The following is a 20,681-nucleotide window of genomic DNA, read 5'->3' on the forward strand; positions in this document are numbered from 1 at the left end:
GGCACCGAGTGAGCTCGTAGATCTGCTGTTTTAGAAAAAATCGTGAAAATGTTTGCAAATCTTTGAATATTTTTAAAGCAAACATTTTAACTCAAATCTTTGCTTCTGGGGGTCCCTGAAACAAAGTATTTTAAGATGGGGGTCCGCGGCCAAATGCATATCATTTTGGGTGGTCCTTTAAGCAAGGGTTTAAGCAACACTGATATTATAGCAACATAAGTAAAAAAAAAAAAGAAGAAAAAAAAAAGGTTAGAGATTTAGAAGACATTTGTAGAATCCCCCAGAGGTAAAGATTTGAGTTACAAATGTTCACTTTTAAAAATAAATGTATATATATTCAAAGATTTGCACACATTTTAGCCGCACTATGAGCTTGTAGATCTGGTATTTTGAATAGCCCAGAGAAATGAAAAATGACACAGTTGCGTTTCCGGTCTTAATGGGTTAAAACATTATTATTTTTTTTAAACAGAAGAGGCCCCACGACCAAACAAGCACACAAGCCACATTCTGAAGTAAACGTGGGCGGGGCGGTCAAAATCCAGTCCCGCCAAACTACAGCCAACGGTATTTTTTTCTCCACCATTGTACTTGGTTATGCTTGGTGCGTGGGATATCCATCCACCATGAATATTGTCTCCAATTTGTTACAAATCCCATCATCCCGCCGGGGGCCCGATGGGGGGACGGACGGGCCCCCCCCCCGTCACCCCCCGCCTGGCTGAGAAAGTGACCCCGCGCATCATCGCCGTTCAGAAGTGGGAAGAAGGAGCAGCGAGCCAGCTAGACTGTCTGTCTCCTCAGCTCTGTGGATCCCACTGTTTAGCTCACTAAGACCTACTACAATGTCTTCTCCAACCCTTTTCCATGTCAAAGACCCCCAAAATGTTATGTATTTGGCCGCGGCGGACCCCCCCCCCCCCCCACCGTCTCCAAATATGTTGTTCCAGGAATGCCAGAAGAAAAGATTTTGAGTTTAAAAATGTTCGCTTTAAAAATATATATATATATATATATATTCGAAGATTTGCACAAACTTTCCACAATTTTTCAAAGAAATAGCAAAAAATAGCAGATCTACAAGCTTGTAGGTCTGCTATTTCTTTTAATAGCCCAAAGAAATTCTTAAAAATGACACGGATTGAACAGGATTAAACTTGTTTACTAAATGTTTCGCTTTAAATAAGAAAATAAGATTTGCACACATTTTTCACGATTTTTTCAAATAAATTGCAGATCTTACAGGCTCATATATCTATGAAGTTTATAATATATCTGCTATTGTTTTTAATACAGCCCAACACATTGTGCTGTATTATAAATAGAGCTTAACATCTAAACATGACACACAGAAGCTTTGCCGGTCACAACGGGTTAGAGTAAGACTGTAATTGACTCTTTATCATCATTATGGTCCAGCAGCGAAAGAGCGCGTGAGCCGTAATCCCTCCTGTTCTTCTTCTTCTCTCTCCTTCTCTCTCTTCTCTCTCTCTCTCTCCTCTCTCTCTCTCCCTCTCCCTTCTCTCTCTCCATGATGTTTTGAAAAGCATAAATTCCAACGCAGGATTTCCACATATTTGGGCAGAGTTTCACCGAAAGAGGGGATGCGGATTTGTTGTGTTGTCTCTCTCTCTCTCTCTCTCTCTCTCCTCTCTCTCTCTCTCATCTCTCTCTCTCTCTCTCTCTCTCTCTCTCTCTCTCTCTCTCTCTCTCTCTCTCTCTCTCTCTCTCTCTCTCTCTCTCTCTCTCTCTCTCTTCTCTCTCTCTCTCTCTCTCTCTCTCTCTCTCTCTCTTCTCTCTCTTCCCCCCCCCCGTGGTGTAAAGTAACTAAGTACATTAGTTACACTTGAGTACAATTTTGACGGTATTATTTTTACTGTACTGGAGTATTTCCACATTTTCAATACTTTTACTTCTACTCACTACATCTCAAGAGGCAAATATTGTACTTTTACTCCACTACTATTATTTGAAAAGTTGAGTTACTAGTTGCTTTGCAATTATTATATTTATAACACACATACATTAACCACTTTAGCCCTATTTTATACATTGGCTATTTGAAAAATAGCAGATATACAATGCTCACAACGTGTCGCATTACAACAGGTTGTGAGCTTGTAGATCTACATTTTAGTACTTTTGGTGCTTTAAGTACATTTGGATACACATTTTTGAGAAGTGGCAAGTTCTGGGCTGAATAGGGGAAAAGAATGTTTTTGAATCAGACAAAAAAATGTTTTTAAATCAGACAAAAAATGTTTTTGGATCGCGAATCGTTTTAAATCGAAAAAAACAAAACAGTTTTGAATCGAGAATCGTTTGTTTTGAAAACATCGTAAAAAATCTGAATCAAGACCCCAAGAATCTGAATCGAATTGTGAGATAGCAGACGATTCACAGCCCTACGTGGTTGTCTCTCTTTTATTTCCTGTCCCCACCCCCCCCCCCCCCCCCCCCCTCACACTGACTACACATCATGTCAGAAGAAGAGAGAGAGAGAGAGAGAGAGAAGAGAGAGAGAGAGAGAGAGAGGAGAGAAGAGAGAAGAGAGAGAGAGAGAGACTCTGGGCTTTTCCTTCAGCCATGATTGAAATAACAAGGACCATCTGCTTACATGAAGCATAAAGTTTCAAAGTAGTGCTACAGGATACTTCTTTTTTTTTTATATGACAGAGGTTTGGCTTGGCTTGGATATGGCCCAACATAACGTTACCCAGAGTTGACGTGCAGCCAAGCAACCCCTGTTCTCACTCCATGGTCAAAACAAGAGAGAGAGAGAGAGAGAGAGAGAGAGAGAGAGAGAGAGGGGGGGGGGTGGTCTGTATAGCTGAGGGCAATTATCATTTAATGATTTTCTGCTTTTTCCTCTTCCAGGAGTCCTTAGCGTTGCACGCACCTTAGAATCACAGACAGGGGGAACATGTGTGTGTGTGTGTGTGTGTGTGTGTGTGTGTGTGTGTGTGTGTGTGTGTGTGTGTGTGTGTGTGTGTGTGTGTGTGTGTGTGTGTGTGTGCGTGTGTGTGTGTGTGTGTGTGTGTGTGCGTGCGTGTGCGTGTGCGTGTGCGTGCGTGTGCGTGTGTGTGTGTGTGTGTGTGTGTGTGTGTGTGTGTGTGTGGGGGTAGAATTTGAACAAACTGACCCCTTGCATTTTCAAGTGTTTAAGAATGGATTCAGGACACAAAAGAAAAAAAAAGAAAGTTACCAGATATACCATAACGATCGTATTTGTCCTAAAATGTTACCCTCTGTATGGTCAATAATGCCAAAAAACACCCCAATGTACGATCATTTTGCCGTATCACAAAGAAAGTGTGTGAATTCACTAAATTCCCTGGCAGCTGATTTGGGATCCCGTTTGGCTTATCAAAATAAGTATATGCGTTTATGTCACGGAACAAGGCTGTTTCTTACAATAAATATTTGAACTAAGGACGTCATAAAATAATCATATTTGAACTGTGGACCCCCCAGTCTGACAAGCACTTGGAATTTAGGAGTTGATCGGCATTGCATTTAGTTTGACTCTGTTTCATTGTGAAAATAGCAGATCTACATGCTTGTAGATCTGCTGTTTTCACAATTCTTGCCACTAATATTTGATCATTTGACCGATGTTTAACCATTTTTCGTAGTATAGTTTGTCGATTACTTTTGACGCAGCAATGGTCTTATTTATTATTGTTTGTGCAGATACTCTGTATTCACTTATACTGTATGTACTGTTGAGTGAGAAAACAATGTTGGACATTAAGCTAATCATCTGGGGACCCCCCAAAAAAATTGGGTCCCGACCCATAGGTTGAGAACCACTGAGTTAAGACGAGAGAAACAGACAAACAGCCATACACACATGCACTATGTTTGTGTGTTTTTGGCAGTGGTGGAAAAAACAATCAATTGTTTTACTTAAGTAAAAGCATCAATATAGAATGAAGAAAGAAATGTAGAAAGAAGTACTCTGTTACAAGTAAAAGTCCGGAATTTAAAATTGACTTGAGTAAAAGTACAAAAGTGCTGGTATAAAAATGTACTTCAAGTACCAAAAGTAAAAGTACTCATTATGCAGAAGGTAACCTAACCATTTCACAAGTTTTCAAATGTATAAAATGTATACAAATCTTTTGAAAATAGCAGATCGCATCGCGACGCATTGTGAGCTTGTAGATCGGTTATTTTCAAATGGCCGAAATGTACAGTATATAGGGCTGCTGTATATAGGGCTATAAGTGGTTAATGTATGTTTTAATAGAAATCTAAAAAGTAACTAGTAATTAAGTTTCCAAATAATTGTAGTGGAGTAAAAAATACAATATTTGCCTCTGAGATGTGTGGAGCAGAAGTAAAAGTACTAAAAATTAGTAAAGTAAAAAAAATAACTCAAAATTATACATAAGTACAGTACTTGAGTAAATGTACTCAGTTACTTTACACCACTGTTGTTGTTGTTTTGTTTGTTTGTTTTTTTTTGGGGGGGGGAGTGGGGTTGCATTGTGTTATAGCTGTACTGACCGATGGCCTCCTCGGGCGTCCAGTAGCCTGAGGTGTCACAGATGCGGGGGGAGGTGGCCTCAGTGGCGTATTGGTGAAACACTCCGTCTGCCTCACAGTCACCGCAGCTCACACCGGACGCCTGGAGCGAGGACCTGTGGAAAGGCAGAGGACAAACACAACACAGTGAGGACCTGTGGAAAGGCAGAGGACAAACACAACACAATGAGGACCTGTGGAGAGGAAGAGGACAAACACAACACAATGAGGACCTGTGGAGAGGAAGAGGACAAACACAACACAGTGAGGACTTGTGGAGAGGCACAGGACAAACACAACACAGTGAGGACCTGTGGAGAGGAAGAGGACAAACACAACACAGTGAGGACCTGTGGAAAGGCAGAGGACAAACACAACACAATGGCTGCCATCAGGGACGTGCAGAGGGATTTGGAGAGAAAGCTATGTCGGCTGGAATTTCCAAAAGGGCACCGAACAATTACCATATACTTTTAGGCCAGAAAAAAACCCAAATAGTCATTGAGAGCTTAATGTCCTCAAAGTCACGCATCCAACAAGCTTTGAACTGAGCAGATGGCCAAAACGTCTTGAAAGCGACCACTTTCGCCTGTTTTCGATCGCCAATTTTCGATTGAGTTTTGGCCATTGTCGCCCGTCTTTCTTTAATAACACGGGCTAGGAAGGTCGTGCGGCGACGAACTAGATACCTGAGTAAAGTTCAGTTTGAGCTGCATCCAACACATCCACTGACATTTCCGTCGGCCTTACCGTTAGGCCGCTATAGGGGCAGTTGAAATATATTTTTGTGGGGTAATAGATAATTGTTTTTGTTCTAGTCTGGTGAGGGCACTTTTTTAACAACGGGTAAAAGGGCAGGGGGGCTCGAGCCCCCTTTCATGTCTATGTGTGCACGTGCCTGGCTGCCATTAAAGAGGTGGTGCATGGTGCCTTCGGTGTATATACCCTTGGTAGAGCGGCCCCCTCATAGGTGGCAGCCAATAGATGGACACGGAGTCGGAGCTGTGGCCAATCACCATGGGGGCCAGGGGGACGGGGGCGGGCTGGATGTCCTCCTTCAGCCAATCCTGGTAGACCAGGTCCAGGTAGCAGTGCATGCGGGCCACCTGGTTGGGCGTGAAGTGGTTGGTGCAGTTGTCGTCTGAGAGGAGTAACAAGAGGGAAAAGAGGTCAGAGTGTGTGTGTGTGTGTGTGTGTGTGTGTGTGTGTGTGTGTGTGTGTGTGTGTGTGTGCAAGTGCACGGGTAACCGACTTTCAAATTTGAAACACTTGCATTTGAATTTCCCTTGTCAGGGACAGAGTTTGGTAGTTTGGTAGTTTGGTAGTTTGGTAGTCTGGTAGTTTGGTAGTTTGGTAGGCAAGAGAGGAACATGGAGACCCGAGTACCGCATTTGAGTATTTCTTTAAAATCATGTTTCTTTTTTAGATTATCAAAAATGTTTTAACAAAATGACAAACATTCCAACGGCCCAAAACAACTCAAACAGAAGCGAACTGAACAGCATGACTGACCTAATCTAAATGAGAGGGGGAATATAGTGAGTGATCAGCTTCACACAGCTCCTAACAGAGACATATAAGGAGAGTTGTATAACCTCCGTTCACTATAAGGATAAAGGATAATTCCTTTTAACAGGTCGTTCATGAAAGTCCTTGCGGTCTTGTTTCCAATGAGAACCTGTGAGCAATTAGGGGTTAAGAGTCTTGCTCAGCGACACATATGCTGTCCTGGCCGGGAATCGAACCTGCGGCAACCAGGGCCTCTGGCTCCCTAGGCGGGTTCACTAACCACTCGGCTATGGCCGCCCTCAGAGTTAATACAGGGGGTCCGCCAAATCTTTGTGTGATATGATTTTTTTTTTTTACCTTAACCACTTGAGCCCTAGCATCCCTTTTCTGAGGAGAACTTTAGCCAAAAATAGGCGATCTACAAGCTCACAACGCCTCACAGCGCGAGGCGTTGTGAGCTTGTAGATCAAAGAGATATAGGTGTGTAGAGGGAAAAAAGAGCAGCAAAAGTTTATCTGAAACACAATTTTATACAAGAGGGGGTCCCTGCTTCATCTCTCTCTCAGCTAGAGGGTCCTTGGCCTGAAAACGTTGAAGACCCCTGGTCTAATACAAGGCTCTGGCTCCTAACAAGCAGATCTGAAGCAGCCAATCCCAGCTTTCCTTGGCCAACCAATCAACACCAGCAACCAATCAGCCAATCAACACCAGCAACCATAGAACTGATAACTCAAAGAGAACTAGGGGTGCGTTGGGAAATGCGCAGCGGGAGCGTACTAGCTTATTAGTTTGCATCGGCCAGTGTTTGGGTGTGCGTGTGCTTGCACACAGGGTGCGTGGATGCGTCAGTACAGTAGTATTGCGTAGAAGTGCTTGTAGTTAGTGCATGTTGCATGTTGCTCCTGCTTGCTACTCTCTGCTTTCAGCTACTGTCGCCGGCTAGCCCTCCTTGCGGGGGGTGAGAGGAGCGGAGAGCGTAAGCCTCCTCATGCCGGTACACAGCCTCCCCACCACCAAGACTCCTGCAGTGCCTCCGAGTGGCCACACCTGGATAGGTGTCCTTGCGGACACTGAACTAAACTGGAGGGGATCTCGGAGCAGCAGTGGGCCCCAGAGGTGAGGTGCGCAGGCCCGCCGGTGTGTGGACACGCCCTGGCACTTTGCCAACCACTGTCCCAGCTATGGGTAAATAGCATGGGCAGGTGGGGCTCATAGCCATGGCAGGCAACCCACCTAGGAGAAGGACACTCTGAACTAAAACCAGGACTGCGAGGAGTTGCGCCCCACAGTCCTTAATCAGCATTGTAAAGCCAACCATGAAGAACAAAATCATCCCAAATCCTATACTTCCAGCGGCGGGAGTCCGCAGGAACATTGCAGCGGATGGTGGTGTTGGTCCTCCTCCCGGGGGACAACATGACGACAGGACCCCAAACCCGCAAGGGAGGGTCCTGTCCGATCACAGCACCCCATCCAATGCACTCATGCGCTGTCGGAGACCATTTCTAATGGGACCCTAACGCATGTACCGTGAGAGAAGAAGCTAGATTGGTGGAGCTAGCACACTGTGCCGAGGAAAGGGGGCTGGAGATCCTGGGAATCCAGGAACACAGAAGAGTACACACTGATGACCGGATCAAGCCTAGCCCCAAGATCCGGCACGACTGGAAGGCATTCAGAACCGATCCTGGCCTTCAAACCAGGTACACGGAGGAGGTTAGGAAACCCTTTTGGCAGCTGGACAAGGGAGCGGATCCCAGCACCGAATACAGGAGATTCGTTGCTGCGAATGAGGAGGCGACCAGGCTGTGTGTGCCTGTGCTGGACAGAGCTAGAACCTCCCTGCGGTCCAAACATCCGGAGGTCGTAGCAGCACGGTGTAGGGTGGAGGATGCACACCTCAACTTTGAGCGTGAACCAACTGTGGAGAGACGTGGGTTACTGAATGAAGCCAAACAGTTTCTGTTCAGTACGTATGACACCATCAAAGGGGAGGAACTGATGGAGAGTGTGCGAAAAGTGCAGGCAGCACAAGGCGAAAAGCAGTATGGGGAGGCCTGGAGGGTTATCAATGAGATGACTGGGCGGAAGAGGTCTAAGGAGGGACAGGTGGAGGGACACAGTCCAGAGGAGAGGGTGGCGACTTGGTTCAGCCACTTCCAAAGACTGCTAGGCACATCGGCAGGCAGAGCAGAGGAAAATATACAAGTCTTCCTCAAGCACCTGAACATCAACGATGGTCCCTTCACAGCCAGTGAGCTTGCCAGAGCGAAATCCACAGTGAGAGAGGGAAAAAGTGCTGGGCCGGATGGCATACCCCCAGAGGTCTTAAAGAACTGTGATCTCGATGACCTCATACTAGAGTTTTGCAACCTTGCTCTACTGCATAACAAGCAGCCTGAAACGTGGTCTCTCTCCAACATCATCCCGGTGCCCAAAGCCGGAGACCTCTCAAGGCCAGACAACTACCGAGGCATCAGCCTGACATGTATCACTGCAAAGGTCTTCAATCGAATAATACTGAACAGGATACGGCCTGCCATCGACCCTCACCTGAGGGAAAACCAAAATGGCTTTCGGGAGGGGAGAACAACCGTAGCCCAGATCTTGGCATTGAGGCGAATGATTGAGGAGGTGAAAAGGGATAACCTGGCAGCAGTACTGTGCTTCATCGATTTCAAAAAGGCGTTTGATTCAATCCATAGAGGCACAATGGTGAAGATCCTTGAGGCTTATGGTGTACCTCCCAACCTTCTCCGGGCTATAGAGACCATGTATGCAGGAACAAAGGCCAAGGTGGTGACCCCAGATGGCAACAGTGAGGAGTTTGACATCCTGGCTGGTGTAATGCAAGGGGACACCCTAGCCCCCTTTCTCTTCATCATAGTCCTGGATTATGCGCTCAGGAAGGCCATCAGCGGACGAGAGCAGGATCTTGGATTCACATTAACTCCAAGGAGGTCAAGACGACACCCCACAGTGGTCTTGACAGACCTGGACTATGCGGACGACATCGGCCTGCTCTCCGACAGTGTGGAACAAGCACAGGAACTTCTAAACAGAGTGGAGCTAGAGTGTTCCAAGGTTGGCCTTGGAATAAATGCCAAGAAAACCGAGGTTATCACCTATAACTTACCGGAACACCCACCCCTGACAACAGCAGGAGGCACCGTGCTGAAGGAAGTGAATGACTTCAAGTACCTGGGCTCATGGGTCAACTCCACCGAGCAAGATCTTAAAGTGAGGAAGGCACTTGCATGGAAGGCCCTGAATGGCATGACTAGTGTATGGAACTCCATCCTCCCCCGACAAATCAAACTCAGCTTCTTCTTTGCAACGGTAGAGTCTGTTCTCCTGTATGGCAGTGAATGCTGGACCCTGAAGCCAACCCTACAGAAGTCTCTGGACGGGTGCTACACCAGAATGTTGCGTGCAGTACTTAACATCGACAGGAATGTACATGTCACCAACAAGACCCTATATGAGGGAATACCAAGGGTGAGCGATAAAGTAGCTGCCAGGAGAATGAGACTAGCAGGACACTGCCAAAGACACCAGGAGCTGCCAGCCAGCAAACTGGTCCTGTGGGAACCAACACATGGGCACCGGTCTCGAGGACGTCCCGCACTAACATATGTGGATGTACTCAAGAAAGACGCAGGAGCGCAAAGCACAGACGAGCTGGCCGGATGTATGGAGAACCGGGATGACTGGAAGCAACGATGGAGGGCTCGTCTGAGGACGACCTAGAGAGAGTGTGCTCAGTGCTATATCATATTTCCGAACGCACCCTAGATGTTAATTAAATGCAAATTAAATAACTCCTGATAAAGCAACTTGACAATAACAAAGGTTGACTAAATGTACTATCATGTACCCCCAGGCAGCAGCCTTTTTCTGTCAAACTTTCAATAAACACTATATAATTTAACCTGTTCTGTTAAGTGATTCATCATGGTATTGTCACCTAGTGCAGAAACGTAATCTAAACTATGTTGATGAACGGAAAAAGAAACGTTTGTTTTGCTGACTTAATGTGTGGGCAGCACATCCCTCATAGCTCTGCTTTCAACCATTGTATGTCACCAAAAAGCTGCCCATAACACATTATTATTATTATTATTATTATTATTCAAAAATAGCAGATATAAAGGTTCATAGCGCTGTGCAAATCTTTAAATGTATAATTTTTTTAAGCGAAACAATTTTACTCAAACGTTTGCTTCTGGGGGATTCTACAAATGTCTTCTAAATCATAATTATTTTTTTGCAAAAACTTGGGACCACCCAACATGATATGTATTCGGCCCGCGGACCTCCATCTGAAAATATTTCGTTCCAGGGACCCCCCACCAGAGGCAAAGATTTGAGTTAAAAATATGTTCGCTTTAAAAAACATATATATATTCAAATATTTACAAAAACAAAATCACGATTTAAATAAAATAGCAGATCTACAAGCTCATATCGGTGCTACGCTATGAGCTTGTATGTCTGCTATGTTTGAATAGCCAACATATAAAAGAATGGTTAAAATGGTTACACAGATGCATGCGTACCCGGTTTCGGTGGGTCAATAATAATAGCATATATTATTATTATTATTATTATTATAGTAGCATATATACTATATATCGTAAGCACAACTAATCATTATTTTTGCTGTTAAACACATTTTTAAACAAAGAAACGTTGGCAGCACCATCTGAACGTTACAATCTATCATTGTTTTTTTTTATCACATCCAATAGTAAATGTGCCTCGTTGTCTGCCTTACGGTAACAGGGCCAACTCGTCTGCATGCATGTCTTCACGTTAACTCTTTAAGACCGGGTAAGCATCGTCTTCAGTCATTTTAAGTTTTATTTGGCTATTCAAAAATAACAGATCTACAAGCTCATAGCGCGGCACGCTATGAGCTTGTAGATCTGCTATTCTTTTGAAAAAGTGTGAACATTTTTGTAAATCTTTGAATATACCTATATTTATTTTTTAAAGCGACATTTGTAACTGAAATCTTTGCTTCTGGGGGGGGGGGGTCCCTGGAACGACATGTTTTGAGGTGGGGGTCCACGGCCAAATACAGATAATTGTGGGGGTCCTTGACATGAAAAAGTTTGAGAACCGCTGAGTATAGCAACATAAGATGTTTCAGAAAAACTGTTAGGATTTAGAAGACGATGAGAAAGATTCGGACAAATCTTCACGATTTTTCAAAAAAAATAGCAGATCTGCAAGCTCATAGCGCGGCACTCGGTGCCGCGCTATGAGCTTGTAGATCTGCTATTTTTTTTTAAATAGCCAAAGAAATCTTGAAAATGACACACAGATGCGTTCCCGGTCTGGATGGGTTAAAAGCTCTAAATCACATCGTCCATGTCCCTAAAATAAATCAGATTTGTTGACATCGCTCACATCTGTCCCTCGTTTAGAGGGAGAGGAAGTAGAGACTTCTCCTCCCAAGGCCCTGTCTTCACATCTAATGTCTTCATCATCATTCAGTCGCTCCTCAACCGATATGAAACCCTGCTTCTTATTACCCAGAAAACCAACAACTAAAATGTCCATTCCAGATCCGCTATATTGTCACCAGTGGTGGAAAAAAAGTATTCAAATTATTTACTTAAGTAAAAGTACCAATACTGCAATATAGGAATACTCTGTTACAAGTAAAAAAGTCCAGAATTAAAAATATACTTGAGTAAAAGTACAAAAGTATTGGTATCAACATGTACTTAAAAGTACCAAAAGTAAAAGTACTAAAATGTTTGAAAATAGCAGATCTACAAGCGACATCGCAATGTGACATTGTTGTGAGCTTGTAGATCGGCTATGTTCAAATAGCCTAGGTATATAAAGTGGTTAATTTATGTTTTATAATATAATAATTTGTATCTGCAATGTTTTCAAATAATTGTAGTGGAGTAAAAGTACAATATTTGCCTCTGAGATGTAGAAAGTAAAAGTATAGATAATTGGAAATACTCCAGTAAAGTAAAAGTACCTCAAAAGTGTACTTAAGTACAGTACTTGAGTAAATGTACTTAGTTACTTTCCACCTCTGGTATTGTCAGTGTCCAATAAGAAACCTCACATCTCTACGGAGCAGAGCCAACAGTCATAGAAATCGGGGGGGCGGGGGGACACTGGTTGCTTTTCCTCACTAAAATAATTATGGGTGTCCGCTTGGCGTTTTACAGCATAAATGATTTGGCCCCGCGGGCCCCCGAGGTCCCCGAGGGTTCATGAAATGTTCTCTACATGTTGGGGAGATGTCGTCCACTGTCCATTATACTTTAACCACATGAACCCATAGTGTCCCTATTCTGGAGCCAACATCCAGTGAACATCACAACGTGTTGAGAGATGAGATGAGATGGAGGAGGGAAAAAATGAAGCTGTTCAAGTACAGAGCCCTGTGCAGGGACCCCCGCTCAATTAAGCTCAACGTTACATAAAACACAATCATTTGATTGGAATGTGCATGGAAACATGAATATTTTGCAATAGTGTTTTGTGCAGTATTTTGAGTGTTGTAATACCTGTATAACTCATATATTTGTAGTAATAATACCTGTATAACTCATATAGTTGTAATAATACCTGTATAACTCATATATTTGTAGTAATAATACCTGTATAACTCATATATTTGTAGTAATAATACCTGTATAACTCATATATTTGTAGTAATAATACCTGTATAACTCATATAGTTGTAATAATACCTGTATAACTCATATATTTGTAGTAATAATACCTGTATAACTCATATAGTTGTAGTAATAATACCTGTATAACTCATATAGTTGTAATAATACCTGTATAACTCATATAGTTGTAGTAATAATACCTGTATAACTCATATAGTAGTAATAATACCTGTATAACTCATATAGTTGTAATAATACCTGTATAACTCATATAGTAGTAATAATACCTGTATAACTCATATAGTTGTAATAATACCTGTATAACTCATATAGTTGTAGTAATAATACCTGTATAACTCATATAGTTGTAATAATACCTGTATAACTCATATAGTTGTAATAATACCTGTATAACTCATATAGTAGTAATAATACCTGTATAACTCATATAGTTGTAGTAATACCTGTATAACTCATATAGTAGTAATAATACCTGTATAACTCATATAGTAGTAATAATACCTGTATAACTCATATAGTTGTAGTAATACCTGTATAACTCATATAGTAGTAATAATACCTGTATAACTCATATAGTTGTAATAATACCTGTATAACTCATATAGTTGTAATAATACCTGTATAACTCATATAGTTGTAATAATACCTGTATAACTCATATAGTTGTAATAATACCTGTATAACTCATATAGTTGTAATAATACCTGTATAACTCATATAGTTGTAATAATACCTGTATAACTCATATAGTAGTAATAATACCTGTATAACTCATATAGTTGTAATAATACCTGTATAACTCATATAGTTGTAGTAATACCTGTATAACTCATATAGTAGTAATAATACCTGTATAACTCATATAGTTGTAATAATACCTGTATAACTCATATAGTTGTAATAATACCTGTATAACTCATATAGTTGTAATAATACCTGTATAACTCATATAGTTGTAGTAATAATACCTGTATAACTCATATAGTAGTAATAATACCTGTATAACTCATATAGTTGTAATAATACCTGTATAACTCATATAGTTGTAATAATACCTGTATAACTCATATAGTTGTAATAATACCTGTATAACTCATATAGTTGTAGTAATAATACCTGTATAACTCATATAGTAGTAATAATACCTGTATAACTCATATAGTTGTAATAATACCTGTATAACTCATATAGTTGTAATAATACCTGTATAACTCATATAGTTGTAATAATACCTGTATAACTCATATAGTTGTAGTAATAATACCTGTATAACTCATATAGTAGTAATAATACCTGTATAACTCATATAGTTGTAATAATACCTGTATAACTCATATAGTTGTAATAATACCTGTATAACTCATATAGTTGTAATAATACCTGTATAACTCATATAGTTGTAATAATACCCGTATAACTCATATAGTAGTAATAATACCTGTATAACTCATATAGTTGTAATAATACCTGTATAACTCATATAGTTGTAGTAATACCTGTATAACTCATATAGTAGTAATAATACCTGTATAACTCATATAGTTGTAATAATACCTGTATAACTCATATAGTTGTAGTAATAATACCTGTATAACTCATATAGTTGTAATAATAATACCTGTATAACTCATATAGTTGTAGTAATAATACCTGTATAACTCATATAGTTGTAGTAATAATACCTGTATAACTCATATAGTTGTAGTAATAATACCTGTATAACTCATATAGTTGTAGTAATAATACCTGTATAACTCATATAGTTGTAGTAATAATACCTGTATAACTCATATAGTTGTAGTAATAATACCTGTATAACTCATATAGTTGTAATAATACCTGTATAACTCATATAGTTGTAGTAATAATACCTGTATAACTCATATAGTTGTAGTAATAATACCTGTATAACTCATATAGTTGTAATAATACCTGTATAACTCATATAGTTGTAATAATACCTGTATAACTCATATAGTTGTAGTAATAATACCTGTATAACTCATATAGTTGTAATAATACCTGTATAACTCATATAGTTGTAATAATACCTGTATAACTCATATAGTTGTAGTAATAATACCTGTATAACTCATATAGTTGTAATAATACCTGTATAACTCATATAGTTGTAATAATACCTGTATAACTCATATAGTTGTAATAATACCTGTATAGCTCATATAGTTGTAGTAATAATACCTGTATAACTCATATAGTTGTAGTAATAATACCTGTATAACTCATATAGTTGTAGTAATAATACCTGTATAACTCATATAGTTGTAGTAATAATACCTGTATAACTCATATAGTTGTAGTAATACCTGTATAACTCATATAGTTGTAGTAATAATACCTGTATAACTCATATATTTGTAGTAATAATACCTGTATAACTCATTATAATACCTGTATAAGTCATATAGTTGTAATAATACCTGTATAACTCATATAGTTGTAGTAATAATACCTGTATAACTCATATAGTTGTAGTAATAATACCTGTATAACTCATATAGTTGTAGTAATAATACCTGTATAACTCATATAGTTGTAATAATACCTGTATAACTCATATAGTTGTAATAATACCTGTATAACTCATATAGTTGTAATAATACCTGTATAGCTCATATAGTTGTAGTAATAATACCTGTATAACTCATATAGTTGTAGTAATAATACCTGTATAACTCATATAGTTGTAGTAATAATACCTGTATAACTCATATAGTTGTAGTAATAATACCTGTATAACTCATATAGTTGTAGTAATACCTGTATAACTCATATAGTTGTAGTAATAATACCTGTATAACTCATATATTTGTAGTAATAATACCTGTATAACTCATTATAATACCTGTATAAGTCATATAGTTGTAATAATACCTGTATAACTCATATAGTTGTAGTAATAATACCTGTATAACTCATATAGTTGTAGTAATAATACCTGTATAACTCATATAGTTGTAGTAATAATACCTGTATAACTCATATAGTTGTAGTAATAATACCTGTATAACTCATATAGTTGTAGTAATAATACCTGTATAACTCATATAGTTGTAGTAATAATACCTGTATAACTCATATAGTTGTAGTAATAATACCTGTATAACTCATATAGTTGTAGTAATAATACCTGTATAACTCATATAGTTGTAGTAATAATACCTGTATAACTCATATAGTTGTTGTAAGGCGTGCCCTGGTAGTTGGTGAGGCCACAGGTGTCGTTGACAGGCCCGGGGTCGTGACAGGCCTTAGACTTGGGTGTGGGGGCCGTGTCGGCACACAGGTCTCCTGTCTCCAGGGACGGGACGGTCTCCTGCCGCCAGGAATGACAACAACAAATCACTTAACAGCAACATACTGTTAGGATTTAGAAAACAACAAAACGTATTTTTTTTACACAATAATAATATATTATACACCGTTGAGATGCCTGCTCTCTCCTACCTGACACGGGTCGTCACAGGAGTCCCGCTCGCTCACCCCCTTGAAGACATGGTACAGTCCAAAGATGTGACCCATCTCATGGATCATGGTGTTGTTGTGCCCGGCCGTACCAAAGTAGGAGGGGTTGAGGACCATCCCACCTGAGACAGACAGTAGCAAGAAGGCATTAAAAAGAAAACATATATACAGTACAGTATATATATAGCCTATACATTCATCTCACTTTAATAAAAAACTATAATGTTCTATGTTCATATCTGTTATCATCACTTCCACCAGGATAGAATGGCGGAGTAGACAGTGGTGTAAAGTAACTAGTGTAAGTACATTTACTCAATTCTGACGTTTTTTTTTTATTTACTACAGTGTTTCCAATTTCCCATACTTTTACTTCTACTACTTTAGTTACTAGTTACTTTGTAGATTTTGATTATTATTACATAACATACATTAACCACTTCAGCCCTATGTACATTTCGGCCATTTGAAAATAGCAGATCTACAAGTAGATTTTTCAAATCATTTTTCAAATCATTTTTCAAACGATTTTTATGCATTTTTTACATTTGAAAACTTGTGAAACATTCTGCATATTGAGTACTTTTCCTTCCGGTACTGTATTTTGATACAAATACTTTCCGGACTTTTACTTGTAACAGAGTATTTTTTCCACCACTGTACTAAGCATTTGACCATGAGAACCATTTGAAAAAGATCTGGTGCCTTGGATCCCCATAAGAGAGGATTTGTAAAGATTCTTCAATTATTTTTTGAGAATAGTACATTTTAAAGCTCACAGCTAGTATGTTCAATAGACAAAAATAAAAATAGTCTCTTGAGTGTGTGTTTAAACTGTTCGCCATTTTAGCTGAGGACCCCCTGGAACCAACCCAAAGGACCCCTGGGGGACCCCGGACTGCACTTTGAGAACCGATGGAGGTGGATGGTTTCATGCAGGCCCTTTCTTGTTCCCTTTTGCATTTAGCCCATGAAGTCAAGCCAACCAGAACCAAAGCATGCAAAGAGTCAACATTCAAGCTGCCAGTTCATACATTAATACTGTGTTCATACATTAAAACAAATGTGTCTTTACTAGCTAAACGCAGCGAGCACTCAAACACATTAGCACTCAGCCATAATAGCATGCTGGTATTTCTACAAAAGAGAAACAGACCTCTGTAGTAAAAAAAAAAAGCCTAAATAATGTGACATTTATAGGTAATTAGAAACAAACTAGAACCTACATGAAGACAAAACACAGCATGTTCATGGGAAACAATATCCACGTCCCTCTAATGTATATAACGTGATAACCAGATAACCATATGCACACGTTCTCTCACATGAGATTTATGGGAAACGGGATCTGAGACGTTGGGTTAACTGAGGGTTTGATTGTTATTACCCTGCTACTAAAACACAGTGTGACGCGTTGCAGAAACCCAGCGGTGGAAAAAAAGTACTCACATTTCTCACTTAAGTAAAAGTATCAATACTGCGACGTAGAAATACTCTGTTACAAGTAAAAGTCCGGAATTCAAAATGTTACTTGAGTAAACGTATCTATACTGCAATGTAAAAATACTCTGTTACAAGTAAAAGTCCGGAATTCAAAATGTTACTTGAGTAAACGTACAAAAGTATTGGCATCATAATGTACTTAAAGTACCAAAAAGTAAAAGTACTCATTAGGCAGAATGTCCCATTTCAAGTTTTCAAATGTATAAAAATCTTTTGAAAATAAAAAAATCGGACTTTTTACAGAATATTTCTAACATTGCGGTATAATTTGATACTTTTACTTAAGTCAAATAAATTGAGTACTTTTCCCACCACTGCTTGGTACGCGGTCTCACCTCTACCCACACCGTTTCCTTTACGACCGCACGATGCCTCTCAGCACAATAGGCACAGAAAAGAGATCGGAAAAAAAACAAAACAGATCAACGTTGATGAGCTATACCCCAAAAACACAAGGAAATAAATGAATAAATAAGTTGGGGCTGAAATACATGAATAATAATAAGCTGGCGTGCATACAATCATGGCTCTTTGTTTGTGTTTGGTTGTTGTTTGGGGGCTGACTGGCCTTTTCCAGTGGGAGAGAGACCTAATGATTTGACGGAGAGAGAGAGAGGCGATATGCTGGGAAATCTGCTAAACGCTCTCCCTGCTTTTATGTCCAAGATTAACACATCAAGACCGGGAACATTACATTACATTGCATTACATTACATTACATTCCAGTCATTTAGCAGACACTTTTATCCAAAGCGACTTGTATTCAACATAGGTAGGGAACGAAAACTACTAATCACCAGAAGTCTGAAGTGCATTTCCTGCAAAAAAAACAAGCAACCAAGAGTATACCTAGCGCTAAGGTAAAAGTGTTATATATCAGCTACCTACTTTCTTAAACAGATGAGACAAAATAGCAAAATCAAATGAGCACGAGCTAAAAAAAATAAGTGTATCGACTAAACAAGATCCAATAAAACAATACAAAACTAAAACAAGAGTTCATACAACTAGTTAGCAACAAGTAGGCCAGACAAAGAGGAAGGGTAGTGTTTCCTGAAGAGGTGGGTTTTCAGCCTGCGGTGAAAGATGGGCAGTGACTCTGCTGTGCTGACTTCAGTGGGGAGTTCATTCCACCAGCTGTGAGCTTGTAGGTCTGCTATTTTTTTTTTTTTTTGTGCAAATCTTTGAATATATATTTTTTTAAAGCGAAAATGTTTAACTCAAATCTTTGCTTCTGGGGGGGTCCCTGGAACAACATATTTTGAGATGGGGGTCCGCGCCGGCCAAATACATATCGTTTTGGATGGTCCTTGAAGTGAAAAAGTTTGAGAACCACTGAACAACATACGTTGTTGATCTAGAAGACATTTGTAGAATCCCCCCCCCAGAAGCAAAGATTTGAGTTACAAATGTTCGCTTTAAAAAACATATATATATTCAAAGATTTGCACACATTGGCACAATCTTTTAAAAAATAGCACAGATCTACAAGCTCATAGCGCTATGAGCTTGTAGATCTTTTTTTTTTTTTTTAAATAGCCAAACACATCTACAAATTACACACAGATGTGTTCCCGGTCGTAATGGGTTAAGGTTCCTCATTAGGCGTTGGTTATGGCCAGTGCAGAGAACAATGAACAAGGGGGAAGGAAGGTATAAGACAGACAATGAGGAGAACGGAGGACGGAGAAATGACCGGCGAAATAGAGAAGGTGGAAAAAAAGACGGATAGTGGGGCATATTAAGTCAATATTCCATCAGAATCTTTCACTTGGTGATACAAGCACCAAAATTGGCACAAATGATGTCCAGGATGTACTATCTAAGAAAAGTACGAGATCCAGCTGACAATCCAAGATGGCCGCCAGTTTTCAAGATGGCCGCCTCATCAAATGCAAAATAAATGTTTTTTGAAGTAAAACTTGAATGAACACAAATGTATTAATGATCCAAACATCAAAATGACTGTATTCTGACTGGAAGAACTCAATAGTGTCAATTGAATTCCAATATGGCCGCCAGTTTTCAAGATGGCGGTTATTACGTGACTCAAAATGAGCATTTTCGGAAGCTGTCTGATCACAGATATTGCATTAAGTTGAAGGGAAACATCCATGATCATTCATTGAAATGCTGTGGTCAAGCTCTATTGGTTTGTCATTTTTTATAAGAGTGATGTCAAAGCACAACCCGGGCACACTGGTGACATCACTGCTGTGAGACTCAGCATGGGGTTCAGTGTCGGCTTGTAGTGTACTAGCTGTAGGTGTAGTTTACTAACTGTTGTAGTGGTGTACTCATTGTAGTTTGTACTGTAGTATACGTTAATGTCCCAAATGCTAATAAGCCCCTGTACATTACATTACATTACAGTCATTTAGCAGACGCGTTTATCCAAAGCGACTTACAATAAGTGCATTCAACATAGGTAGGGAACGAAACTACTAATCACCAGAGGTCTTAAGAGCATTTCCTGTAAAAGCAAGCAACCAAGAGTATACCTAGCGCTAAGGTAAAAGTGCAATATATCAGCTATCTACTTTCATAAACACATGAGATAAAATAGCCAAATCAAATGAGCACGAGCTAATAGATCCAATACAACAATACAACAATAGTTCCTACAACTAGTTAACAACAAGTAGGCCAGGCAAAGAGGAAGGGTAGTGTTTCCTGAAGAGGTGGGTTTTCAGCCTGCGGCGAAAGATGGGCAGTGACTCTGCTGTCCTGACATCAGTGGGAAGTTCATTCCACCACTGTGGGGCCAGAACAGAAAAAAGTCGTGACCGTGTCGATCGACCAGAAGGACCGTTGAGTGGGGAGGGAGTCAGTCGCCCCGAGGTGGCAGACCGGAGTGGTCGGGCAGGGGTGTGGGCATTGACCAAAACCCGGAGGTAAGAAGGAGCTGTTCCTTTCACTGCCCTATAGGCTAGCACCAGGGTTTTAAACTGAATGCGAGCCGCTACGGGGAGCCAGTGC

At 40.0% G+C, this 20,681-nt stretch overlaps 1 protein-coding gene across 1 annotated transcript in view; it reads right to left on the reverse strand.

Moving 5' to 3' along the window:
* pappa2 (pappalysin 2) overlaps positions 1-20,681 on the reverse strand; it is a gene marked incomplete at both ends in the record, with an annotated part of 195,099 nt that overhangs the window by 129,552 nt on the left and 44,866 nt on the right. The window contains 4 exons of the mRNA XM_084057019.1: positions 4,513-4,646; positions 5,476-5,671; positions 15,897-16,050; positions 16,182-16,321. Coding sequence (XP_083913145.1) covers positions 4,513-4,646; positions 5,476-5,671; positions 15,897-16,050; positions 16,182-16,321 — 624 coding nt within the window. The remainder of the gene's footprint in view (positions 1-4,512; positions 4,647-5,475; positions 5,672-15,896; positions 16,051-16,181; positions 16,322-20,681) is intronic.

The sequence above is a fragment of the Gymnoscopelus microlampas genome, assembly GCF_963454915.1.
Source record: "Gymnoscopelus microlampas genome assembly, chromosome: 5".
Lineage (NCBI taxonomy): Eukaryota > Metazoa > Chordata > Actinopteri > Myctophiformes > Myctophidae > Gymnoscopelus > Gymnoscopelus microlampas.